Source organism: Panthera leo, chromosome C1, assembly GCF_018350215.1.
Source record: "Panthera leo isolate Ple1 chromosome C1, P.leo_Ple1_pat1.1, whole genome shotgun sequence".
In the NCBI taxonomy this organism is placed as follows: Eukaryota; Metazoa; Chordata; class Mammalia; order Carnivora; family Felidae; genus Panthera; species Panthera leo.
In genome coordinates, this window is record NC_056686.1 from 57,684,622 (window position 1) to 57,698,436 (window position 13,815).

Sequence of the window (13,815 nt, forward strand, 5' to 3'; positions counted from 1 at the left end):
ACTCCTTTCTCAAGAGCATGTACATTTTTTATTATATTTTTGGAAGGTACAGGGTAATAAATGTTTTTAAATTAAGGATGAACAGATTGCTAAGTAATCAAGAGGTCTGAATGCTGTTGATTTTCTGCTGTGATTTTCAAGTGAAAGAGACAGTAAATGTGAGACTTTAAAATTATTCCTGTAATTCTTCCACTGTGACAAATATGAACGCTTTATAACTATTAATTTAATTTCACATTTATGACATTTTGATGTCTCTAGTGAGACTGAACTATTTCTATGACATTATAATGTGCTCTTGTGGTTAAATGCAACGGATATAAAGCTTGAATTGATACTGTGTCCACTGAAAGATTTCCCCTAAAAAGCACTTTTATTCACCTGATTCCTCTCTAAAACACTTCACAATCTGAAAAGTGAATCTCTATTATTGCAAAATTGGTGGGAGTAATTAAAACTTCCAAATATGCAGAAGACTGTCAAGACTGCTCTTAATTTATTGACCACTTTTGATGTCACACCAAACATATGGTGGATATTTAGTTAGAAGTGTCCAGAGGATCTAAGATATTGGCTCTGACAATTATTGCAAGAATTTAATTCACTCACAAGGAAAGGAATTAATCTCTTGGAAATTCAGTTGCATCTCTTTAGCCCCATGTCCCATTCTTATAGTGGTTGCATAAAATTTAGAGTAGAACCCAATGCCTAAATTAAACTAAACTATACTAAACTAAACTAAACTTAAACTAAACTAAAAATGCCAAACAGTAAGAAAATGAAAATGAACTTTAAAAATACTCCTCTCTTCACTGCTGAAAAACAGACTGTTTTTTCATCAGGTGGCTAATTTACAGCTGAGGGTGAGGAGAACCAAATTAAACAGATGCTTAAATTCAACAGATACTACCTGAGTCAGGGTGGATGCTTTGTAAGGAGTCCTAGTCAAAGTTAAGCAAAAGCTTAAACTTTAATATGATATATATTCACTTTCAATAAACAACTCATGGATTAGAAATATTCTCCAGGGGCACTTGGGTGGCTCAGTCAGTTGAGCGTCTGACTTCGGCTCCGGTCATGATCTTGCAATCAGTGAATTCAAGCCCCGCATCGGGCTCTGTGCTGACAGCTCAGAGCCTGGAGCCTGCTTCAGATTCTGTGTCTCCCTCTCTCTCTGTGCCTCACTAACGCTCTGTCTTTCTCTGTCTCTCAAAGATGAATAAATGTTAAAAATAATAAATAATAATAATAATAATAAAATAATTATTAAAAAAAGAAATATTCTCCAAAGCACACTGTATTATTTTACTTACTGTTGATGAATGAATGTATGACTGTTTTGTAATGACACTCAAAATTCTAAATATCCAAGATGCCTGGATGTCTTCAAGGCATTGAGAACTTTCTGTATAAAGTAGCCAGTAGATTTGTTCCATTCTCTTCATTATGATTAATGGGAACCACTGTTTCAGCCAAATATCAAGGTCCATTGTGAGACAGGATCCAAACGGATTACCTATATATAGCCAGATAAGGAAAGCATGAAGTGTGAAGTAATCATCCCAAAACGCTGGAAATATGAGAATAGGGCAAGAGTGAACTGTGTTGTTCAGTCTGGTAGAAGTTCCAATTTAAATTCTGGGGTTGCATGAGTTTATGCAGAAAATACTTAAGACATTCCAAAAGCTAACTGAGGCTTTAGGGGGAATTCAGGATTAATCCAGATATGGGGACTATTTTGTACTGGACTTTGAGAGCTTCAGACAGCACCTGGTCTTATAAACTTAACTCCTCTCAAAGAGCGCATGGTAGTCCTAATCAAATATAGTCTCCTGGGGCTAAATGGATGGAGTACCGTTAGTCCTACAGCTTGTGTCATTGTCAGAACAAGGTTTAATAACTGAACAGACCAATTGACTTATCATGGAGTTCATTATTTTGGGCTCACTGCCAGGTGAAAACTGCTTTTACATACTTGGAAAGAGAAAAACAGATGAAAATGGCCCTATATAATGCTTGCCTCTGTCCTCCCAGTAAGTGGATGGAAGCCATGATCTGGTCTCTTATCATAGAGAAACATTGCTGTCAGGATAGCCATATGCTGCAGAGAGATGAAAGATTTTGATCTAACAAATCTGATGATAATAATAAAAGGAATAAGAATAATAGCCTTTAATTGAGTATCTACAATGTGCTGGTCACTCTGTTAGGCTCTTTATGTACATGCACTTATCTGATCTTCCTAACAACTTGTGTTAGTTGAGTATTATTATCTGTCATTTTGCTGAGGCCCAGAGGGGTTAATTAACTTGTCCAAGGTCATTTAGGTAATATGTGGCAGACAAGATTTGAACACAAATTGATCTGACTCCAAATCCTTTTCTCTTAATAAGCACTATGATGCATGCCACACTCTGCAAATGCCACTTAGCGGAAGAGCCACATGACAAATTTATACCCTGTAGAGTTGAGACTAATATGATATTCTAATATTGAAAGTATTACAAAATCCTTTAATTAGTCAAGTCTAGATATTTGCTTCAACAAGTCCTTGGAAGTCAGCATGTATTCTCCATTGAACCTAGATAATTAGAAGCAGACTGTACACAGTGGATTGCTAAGCAATTATATAACTTTTGCACTAAGGTATCATTAGAGTGGTGATTCTGCCAGTGGAACAAACCACAATAATCTCTGCCTATTTCTAAATGTACATGGGATAATAACTCATGATTGCAAAATTCAAATAATTGACCAATACAGTTTCCACTGGATGTTGTTAGAAAGAAGAGACTGGATTAATGGATGACTGATACTGTATTGTTGTAGTGACTTCGTAAGTCAGCCCAAGACTCTGTAGATGAGTGAATTTTAAATGATGCGTTCACATAGTTCATCATTCAGAGACTGATATCCCTCCTTGCCTTATTTAAGGAGGAAGGATTAAGCTCCTAAAGTTTAAAGATATTAAAGAAAACTCTTAGTCACTTTTTCTATATATTCTAAAAGTATAGTACTGAACAGTCCCATGAACAATCATCTAGTCATAGTATCAAAATGAAAGCTATATTATGGATATCCTCAAAATACTTGATATCAGGAAATACACATACTGGGGCACTGGGACCAAAGAATCACTTATTCTCCACCATTTTATCATAATACCCACATTCAATTGATGCCATAGAGTCCACCCATATTTCCACGGATTTGGGCAATCTGTATGTAGACACAGAAATGAAAAAATAAAAAATTTAAAAATGCCTTAATTTGTCTACAGTACAGGTGAAGTCCCAAGCCCAAGAAAAATATTGTAAACATGGCAAATGTGAAATATAATTGCCAAGAAACCCTAAATAAATGTTCTGGAATTTCAGAATAAGTTATTATATTCTATCCTATGTCACTTCTAAAAGATTGACTCCAGATGCCAAAACAGCCTGCAACAGGACTCAACTTTACACTCTTCCTTCAACACCTAGAAAAACAATGGGAGTTTTTCTTTGTGTGGAGATGAGCACTACATCAAAGGAAAGTTTTTATATGATAAATATTAAGAGAAGATGTATTATATGAGCAGAATCAAAGCATTTACTTGATACCTTTACTCAGGAATAATAATACTCAGAGGCACACTGGGCAGTGGCAAGTTAGAAAATGCACAAGAATAATTTTCCAGGTTTGCTTAGATTCATGGCATTGGGTAATTGGTAAACAAAAAGATTCAAAAGATACGTTCTTGGCCTATGAAAAAGGTACATGCCATATGTCTATTTCTTGTCATGTATTCTTCACAGATATAAAAATCAAGAATAGCAAACACATTTGTCTAGAACTCCACATAGCATGTGATTTATATTTACTACATAAATATTAAACTGCATATAAAGGGGCACCTGAGTGGCTCGGTCGGTTAAGCGTCCGACTTTGGTTCAGGTCATGATCTTGCGGTTTGTGAGTTCAAGCCCCACATCAGGCTTGCTGATATCAGCCTGTCACTGCAGAGCCTGCTTTGGAACCTCTGTCCTCCTCTCTCTGCCCATCCCTTGCATGTGCTCTCCCCCCAAAAAATAAAATAAAATAAAATAAAATAAAATAAAATAAAATAAAATAAACAAAACATAATACATTCTTGGTTTCAAATGTGTGAAACTGCAAAGCCCTTTTTCTTTAACGTACCCTTTCTAAAAAGTTACACAGATAACAAATGAAAACATTAACATATATAATTTCAAATAATATAGCAATATAGAGAGACAAGAAAAACAAAAACAAAAACAAAAACCTTCCTCGTCACTCCACGCTATACTGCCAATGCACAGCCTTGGCCACTTCATCAGTCAGTGTGTCAGGAATTTACAACTGTATGCCTTCCAGACATTTACCACTGGCCTTTTTGACCTCCTGAGTTCACTGCCATCTCTGAACAACACTTCTAGCAAGGTCTAACTATACAACGATGTGTTAGCCATTATATAAAGCCAAATTAAGTCTAACAGAATCATAGTTTGACTGAATATAGCTTACAAAATAATTTTTCACTTAAAAAATGTTATTTTAGCATAAATGACAGAAAAAGTTTTCACTGAATTCTTCACTTTTCACTTCATTATTTTGAAATGGACAGATAGTGTCAAAAATTATACCATCGAAGGGGCTTTGAGGAAGTCTGCAGTGATGATAATCAGAAAGCTGATTACCGATACTATTTTAGGAATTGCTTCAAAGAAGAATCCACAGGCACCTACAGTAACCTACTCCTATTTTTAATAGTTTCTACTATTTTATGCCATATAGGAAGCTGGAAATAGAAGCCACGAGAGGTCCTGACAGAATCAGTAAACTGTAGGAAGCTCAGCAACCCAAATATTCAGTAGCAGTTGAGGTAGTTTATTAAATATAGACTTTAAAGAATTCATAAAATAAAAGAAATGAAAACATGTTTTTATTTTTTCCAAAGAGGCAAAAATCTGAAAAGACAGTGTGTGAAGGAGTGTCATGATTTGTCTTTAAGAGAAAATATGAAAATCAAATGAGAGAAACCTTTTTTAAGCTCAGGAATTTCACCAAGAAATGAGCAGGAAGCAAAGGTAATTTCAGTCACCATGGACAGAGGCCCAGAGATGTTTCACTGTTAGTTAATAATTGGAATACTGGAACAATTAATAAATGGAAAATTAGGGGTGCTTGGGTGGCTCAGTCAGTTGGGCGACCAAGTTTGGCTCAGGTCATGATCTCACAGCTCGTGAGTTCGAGCCCCACGTCAGGCTCTGTGCTGACAGCTCAGAGCCTTGGAACCTGCTTCGGATTCTGTGTCTCCCTCTCTCTCTGTCCCTCCCCTGCTCACACACTGTCTCTCTCAAAAATAAAAACTAAAAAAAAAATTTTTAAAGAGTATAATTATAAGGTAATTAAAGCCAAATATAATTTTAACCCATATATTCAGAAAAGAATACTTCATGATGATCAGCATCAAACCATAAAAAGATTCTAGTAGTTAATTTGTCATTTCTTAAGGAATCTCAAATAATGGGGAATAAATAAGTTATTTTGGATGCTTTTAGCAAATCGGAAAAGCAGTATCTTGAAAAATATATATATATATGGCTATAATATAAATAGCTATGTATATTATGTATATATATATATGTTATTTGGCTACTAAACATATATATTTAGAATATATATTTATATACTATCTATAGTGGTATTTATGTATATTTAGTATATATAATACAGATTTTTAAAAAATTTTTGGCTGCTAAACAAACCCTTAAAATGACCTCAAAGAAGGATACAAGTCTAAAGAGCAAACAATGTGTAGTTCTTCCTCTCCATTATAGTGCCACCAGGATGTCTGTAATCATGTAGTTAATTTCTATGGGTTTTACCTGTCTCTGTGTTGCTCCAATGAATTATTAGTAATTTTTTTACAAATGAAGGCGAGTTATTTCCTTTTTAATGTTTATTTAAAAACTTGTGAAAAGGAGTTTGGTGTTCCTTTAAACATCTGTGCAGAATATTTTCGTGAAATTTTTAGTGGACTTTGGTCAGTTGTAGCATATTTATATCTCTGTTTTTTTGAGGCTCAAGTTTTCTAGGCTTCTAAACAATGATTTCTGTTTATCTTTTATGGATTTTATATTTCACTGTTTTGTTGACTTAAGTTCATTCGTACACTGAAGCATCATATTCAGCTGCTAATGCCTCTTTTTCTTCCTCTCACCCTTCCCACTCTCCTTCAGTTTCTAATGACCATGGTATACATTTCTTGTCTTGGTACATATAGATTCCTCAGTTGTTAAGGTAGCAAATTGTTCAAAGCCAAAGATTTGATACTCAGCAGTTAGTCTTAAAATATTTTATGATCACACTCCTGATTCATACTGAGGAAAACTATTGATAATAATACCTTTATCCTTGATGTGGCACGTCTTCCACTAATCACAGGGGTTAAATTTAGTCTATTTTATATGTGTAATGCTGTTTCTATGAGCCACATCCCAGCTTCATATTAACTTGGCCCAACCCATGAAAAAAAAATTATTTGCCCTTTTTTTGCAAAAAAAAAAAAAACAAAAAAACAAAAAAACTTTAAAAACTATTGAATCTATAGCTGTGTTTGCTCTGAGTCACTTTTTCCTCCAAAAATACTTTTTGAAGTATCTTAAGTATATGAGAGCATAAAATAGTATATTCTATAATATTTAACCAAGGTGTTCTGAATTGTAATGGTAATAGTATGCAATTTTTATTTGAGCTATGGCCTTCCTAGAAACCAATTTCTTACTGTCAGCTAGAGCCAAGATTTTTCAGAATTTTAAAGAAAAACATATTTCATAAATTGAAGTTACAGTTCCCTTAAGACAAGTTCTATTTTGGGGTCTACATTTACAATCGCTGAGACTGTCACAGTCATTCACCTTCATCATTAAAAAGCCATATAAAGTTCCTTTCTCCTCTAAAGTTAGAACGTTCAATGTTCACCTTGTAGACTAACTTTCTGAGTCTATTAAAGTTTATGTCCAGAGGTATATAGACTAGGTAACCAGTGAGACAAGGTCTGATTTTAACTCCATGAAGAACTTCCCATACTCGTGACTTTTCAAAATTACTTGTGAAAAGTAAAACTTTTTTAAAAACCCAGTCTGGGTACTTTTAGAAAAAAAACGATTTATGACTTGCACAAAGAGTGATTTTTAAAAAAATGGGGAAGAAAAATGAAATGGCAACAGGTTCACCTATTAGTAGCATCTGGCCAGCCCTCTCTAGATTAGCTCTGGTTCAAACTTGTGCGGGTCCCTCTGTGATGCATGAGTCCAGGGAGGCTGTGTCTGACTCAAGCACACCCAGATATTGGTGTCTGAGGAAAGCAAACATATATTCTTCAGAAAGGGCTGCAGCACATATTTTGTGGCTCTGTTGTGAGATGCTGTCTAGAGGGGAAAGTCATTATGCTGGTCAGGAGATATTAGACATTAGAACAACACTCTCAGAAATGCCATAAGCCAGTAACTAGACCCTAACAGCTATTACTATAAAGAGCTAACACTCCTGACTTGGAGCTATGAAAGGAAGTAGCACCTGAAAGTTACTAAGAACCATCAGAAAGCCCTCTAGTTGGCACCCATGTCCACTACTGAGAGTGAACAATAATTGGAGCCATTATCACTGAGAGCCACCACTAGGAAACCACAGATGAGATAGCAGAGACTTCCCAGCTCTCTTCCTGTCCTCTTCTCTAAACAGGAGATGCAAATCCTTTTATCTGATGGGCATTCAAGAGAAAGATAACAAATGTTGGCCTTTTAATATACTCCCAATTGAGGGTAAAGAAGAATTTTCAGACAATCAATCTAGTACAATTGGAGACTCAGAAACTCTCAATATGGGTTTTACTGGCTATAAAGACCTTGGATTGTAGCTCAGATTTCAGACTTTCAATAATTATAATAACATTTATTGATGCTACACTGAGTGCCATGCACTATTCTAAGTATGTTTGCATGTATTTACTCAATCTAATAACTATGAGGTATGTGCCATTACCATGCCCATTTTACTGATGAGGAAAAGTTAAGTACACAAAAGTTAATTAACTTGCCCAAAGTCACCAATTAATGAATGGTAAACATAGGCTAACTCTAGAGCTATGCTCTTACTCACTTCTTACACTATGGGGAAGGCAGAAAAAAAAAATGGCCCCCTAAAGATAGCCACATCCTAATTCCTAGAACCTGTAAATATGTTACATTACATGGCAAAGGGACTTTGCAGGTGAGTTTAAATTCTGGACCTTGAGGTAAGGAGATTATCCTGGATCCAGGTGGGCCCAGTCTAATCATGTAGGTGAGAGAATCTTCCTTGGCTGTAGTCAGAGGGACATTATGAACATAGATAAATGGTCAGAGAGATGAACAATTGCTGACTTTGAGGATGGAAAACGGGACAATGTGCCAAGAAATGTGTTCATTTACTAGAAGCTGGAAAAGGCAAGGAAACAGCTTCTCCCCTAGATATTCCAGAAAATAATGCAGTTGTGCCAAAACCTTTGTCTTAGCCCCATTAAGACCTGTTTTGGACTTCTAACCTACAGAGCTGTAAGATAATAAAATTGTGATATTTTAAGCCACTAAGTTTGTGTTAACTTGACAGCAGCAGCAAAAATACTAATATATACAACCTTGTTGAAAAAGAGTTACTGAGGCATTTTCCTTCCTTGGGCAAAATGGTCTTGCTATAACCTTAGGTATATAGGTTGTTTCGCTTGTTTTGAATGTATTACATGATAGTTTGTCCCACATTTATCACTCAACCAAATATTACAAGAAGCTAAACATACTTGGGGCACCCAGGTGGCTCAGTCAGTTAAGAGTCCAACTCTTGATTTCAACCAAGTTTCATTGAGTCCAAACCCATGTGGGGCTCCGTGCTAACAGTACAGAGCCTACATGGGATTCTCTCTCCCTCTCCTCTCTCTACATTCCCCCCTCTGCTTGCACTCTCTGCCTCTATCAAAATGAATAAGTAAACTAAAAAAAAAAAAAAAGAAAAGAAACTGGACATACTTTAAATCTTGCAGCAGAGTTATAAAATAGATAATGCCATGATATGGATCTTTGATAAGTACATGATGGTTTTACCAAACAATAGGAAGTTATTACTCTAACATTTAGAATACAAATAGTTTGATTCCTTACCAAATTCTGTCATCAGTGCCAAAGTATTCTTTGAAGTCTCAGATAAAATGAATTTGTTGAAAAGATGAATGACACATTACTTAATGAGATTTCCCAAAACTGCATCAAAGTCATCAATATTCATCATAGCAGAGGCCACAAAATGGGTTCAGAGTTATTTTTTTTTTCCTATGGCTGTATTTATGTACATAAATAGAGTGAAAAATCAGGGCACTGGCCTTTGCAGGCAATCTTTTTGGAAACATTCCACTTACACAAATAATGAATGCCACAGAGCAGTATCAAAGATAACACTCACTGCTATCTGTTTCAACTAATGTGGCAGTATGCAGCCTGATCAGACATGTTTGTACATGTAAAGGGAAAAAAAAATACTATACCAGTGGGCACTAACAGTTAACATGCAGTGTAGTAATGGTTTCAGGGGTAGAGTTTAGTCAATCAATAAACTTCATCAACTAAGAAACTAATGTTGATTTAAATGTTTTAAAAGGGAGGGGCCCCTGGGTGGCTCCGTCGGTTAAGCATCTGACTTTGGCTCAGGTCATGATCTCACAGTTTGTGAGTTCGAGCCCCGCCTCGGGCTCTGTGCTGACAGCTCAGAGCCTGGAGCCTGCTTCAGATTCTGGGTCTCCCTCTCTCTCTGTCCCTCCCCAACTTATGCTCTATCTCTCTCTGTCTCTCAGAAATAAATAAATGTAGACAATTCTTTTTAATTTTTGAAAAAGGGAAAAAATAAAATGATTTAAAAAAAGAAATATTAAAGCTTTAGAAAGCAGCAATAAATGCTTTGGAAGACTCAGGCCACCATAAGAGTAAGCTTCAAAGCAAGTCTTCAGAACAGCGATTGAATCCCACAGAGCTTTGTGATGGATGAAATTAAACCCGTCACGTACATTACACTTGTATTCTTTCAGCAGTCAGGTTGTGGAGCATTACTATTCCTCCCAACATTGCAGATACAATACCCATAATTTAGCTCTTATGGTCTGGATTCATGCAAACATTATTAAAAATGGCTCCCATAGAATAAGCTGAAGAAAGGCAATCAAAATTAACTAGGAGCCCAGACTTTGCTGGGATAAAGTAATATTCAAAACTTCACCTCTGGCACCCAGAGATGTAGTGGCTTATTTTGGGTAACAGTGACAATCTGCCTGTTGCACAGAGACCCTGATGGCAAAGAGGAGGACTACCAGAGGGACCAATTGCACATACAGTGTCCTGGACTGATGGCATGAGTGCTATATGCCCAATGTGTACAGGGCGGTAAAAATTATATTTATTTTCATGACCAGTGCCATTCACTGGTCGGGTGGATTAACCATCATGCCTTATTTTACTGTCCTTTTCAACCAGTTTTCTTATTCCTTTTGAATTGACCATCCGTACAACTGAAGCTGAGCACTCTGTCACCCTGAACAGTGACATTATTAACCTATTTTTTTAAGTTTGTTATTATTTTCTTAATGTTACATGTAGGACATAATCATTATAGAAAAATTAGAAAACACACAGAAGCAAAAAAGGAAAAAAATATACATTATATATATATATGAAGTGTCATTACCCAGTAACAACCACTGTTAATGTTTAGGAATATATCCTTCCAGATATTTCCCACATAAATATGTATATAAACATGTTTCAGCAAAGACAGTATCATAGCATAAGAATAGCATCACACAGTATAATGTTTTATTGCCCGCTTGTTTCACTAAGCACTAGTGAACTTCTATACCTGCCATTTAGGACTTCATTTTTAATGACCACATATCATACTACTGTATGAGTTTACTGTAATTTAATCAATTCCCTGTTATTAGACTTTTATGTATGGTTGGTATTTTTATTATTACAGATAATTCTATGATTAATGTATTAGTAAATGAATGTTGCCACTTGACCAATTACTTCCTTAAGATAAGTTCTAGAAGTTGAATTACTGGTTAAAAGTTATGCAGTTTTCTAAAGATCTTGATGACTGTAGTTCCATCTTTAATTTTTTTTCTTTAACATTTGTTTATTATTGAGAGACAGAGAGACACAGAGTGTGAGCAGGGGAGGGGTAGAGAGAGAAAGGGAGACACAGAATCCGAGGTAGGCTCCAGGCTCCAAGCTGCCAGCACAGAGCCCGACGCGGGGCTTGAACTCACAAACTGTGAGATCATGACCTGAGCCAAAGTCAGCTGCCCAACCAACTGAGCCATCCAGGTGCCCCTGTAGTTCCATCTTTAAATGGGAAGGAAAACTGCTTAAAATCAGAAAGATAAAAACCATTCAAATGCTTTAAATGAATAATTCATAAAGATCTGAAATGCTAAATAAAAACACACAAAGACGTATTTCAATTCAGGTCTTTTTGTTAAACCATCACACACACATATAAAGCTAATGGGCTTAAGGGAGAGTCATCAAGTTTACAAATCAACAAATAAGATGATTTACTGAATAACAGGCAATGACATTAAAATATTATCTTCTATTAATACTTCTTAGGAACAAAAAAATAATAACTGTATTAAGATATAATTTTTATACTTTAATACATATTTTTATATAAATTATTTATATTTTTAATTTTTTTATAATTCTTGTTTTCTTGACTTTTACTATATTGTGAGCTCATTGAAGCCAAAAATTATATTCTGTGTATCACTATAACACTAGCAATCGAAACCTAGCATATGGTAGACATTCAATAATGCTTGCTTTATATACATGACCAAGAAAATTATTTTGATTTTTTATAAACTAAATTAATCAATTTAGGGGTTTTGTAACTATGTGGGTAGAAACTTTATGCTTGGAATTTTTTAATGCTTAATTTGTTCATACACATTTTATATTAAAATTTCCAGTAACGTACAAAGTAATACTGATTAAAATAAACCAATATTTACATGTAATTCTGATAAGGTTTTTAAAGTGTACACTGAATTTACAACCTATCGAATAGAATACATTTTCAATGAAGAATACCTTAAGACAATTTCAGAATTATATGGAGAATGGTTTAGTACCATATGTCAAACTATTTAAGAAAGCGATTAAGACTATGCTATGAGATTAATTTATAAATTATAAGTGTATTTTAAAAACAAGATAAACCTTTGTTATCCAAATAAGATGTTGCTTCTCTCAAACTTGACTTGAACAGTGGTACCTTGCTTAAAATGCTGTAATAATCTTTGAAGCTTACATATGTAAACTGTTCCTAGTCTGTTTTCATTGTTTCTATGTGAATGAAATTTTTTTTTTTTTTAACTAGGGCTAGTTCTTGATAATAATCCTAACCTCTGTTACTTCTGACTTATAGGGTATCTTTGTTACTAGGGTTCAGCCTGATGGACCAGCATCCAATCTGCTGCAGCCTGGTGATAAGATCCTTCAGGTAAGAGAGATAAAAAGCATTGTTTTCAAACGACAACATAAAACAAATATGTATCCATGTTATTAAGTTGAATGACTTGAATTAAATGATTGGCAATAAGTCCTTCTCACATTTTTTATTTGCCTTTATTTGGGGGGGGGGTTTGAGAGGCAAGTCAGAAACAAATTCAATCTCATATAATTCTTTACATTCCACGATTTGGCATATGGTAGATGGTCTGCATATTTTTGTTTATATGAATACTGTTATTTGGTAATGGAAGAAGAATTGAGACATATAAGAATCTATGCATAGCTATCAAATATGAGTCATGAGGGACCAAAATAGGGTATCTATGTGACTGGATGAGGAAGAAGGGACTCGTCCATATTTAATTCTCAACAGTAAGCTTATTACTGTTTGAAAACTGTGAAACACATGGTTATATCTCCCTCCTCCCCCTTCTCAGATACTTGAACAAGTACCTACACATAAGATGACTTATTAAAATGTACTGTCTAAGAGAAATGACTTTTTCTCTAACTTAAAGCTCTGTGGAACAGAAAAGGGTCACTCCAGTAAACAGCTAAGTAAATGCTTGGTATAACCATTTTGCTTTCTTTGTTCCTCTCTCTGAATTCACTTCTGCTTAATTATTTCCTACATTGCAAAGAAAGGGACTTAAGTATCATCAGTTTATTTAAGCTTCAGTATTTTGACTTATGACCCCAGAAATGTCTCGCTATATCACTAGGCGGAAGTATCTTTCATCACAGATATTTAAGCATTTGGAGCAATTATGAAATGGTTCAACATAATCTATCAGGACACTGGGAAGAAAAGACATGTCAGAAAGGATCCTTCTAGATCGGCTCTGCAAACATTTACAACAATGCAAGGGCCCAATACAACTCAGCTCTGAGGAGATCTTCTATCTATTTACCAAACACTTTCAAAAAGTTATAGGAAAGTATAAACCCTATATAACTATATATACATATATTTTAATATTTTATTCCCAGAAATATTTTTTATTTTTTAAGTTTATTTATTTTGAGAGAGAGAGAGAGAAAGCACAAGCAGGGGAGGGGCAGAGAGAAGGAAAGACAGAATCCCAAGCAGGCTCCACACGATCAGTGCAGAACCCGACGTGGGACTTGAACTCACCAACTGTGAGATCTTGACCTGAGCAGAGATCAAAAGTCAGATGCTTAACCAATTGCGCCACCCAGGTACCCCAGA

At 35.2% G+C, this 13,815-nt stretch overlaps 1 protein-coding gene across 1 annotated transcript in view; it reads left to right on the forward strand.

Annotated features, from left to right (window-relative positions):
* Nucleotides 1-13,815, forward strand: part of LRRC7 (leucine rich repeat containing 7) — a 564,537-nt gene that overhangs the window by 535,888 nt on the left and 14,834 nt on the right. The window contains exon 26 of the mRNA XM_042951516.1: nucleotides 12,520-12,594. Within this exon, the coding sequence (XP_042807450.1) occupies nucleotides 12,520-12,594 (75 nt within the window). The remainder of the gene's footprint in view (nucleotides 1-12,519; nucleotides 12,595-13,815) is intronic.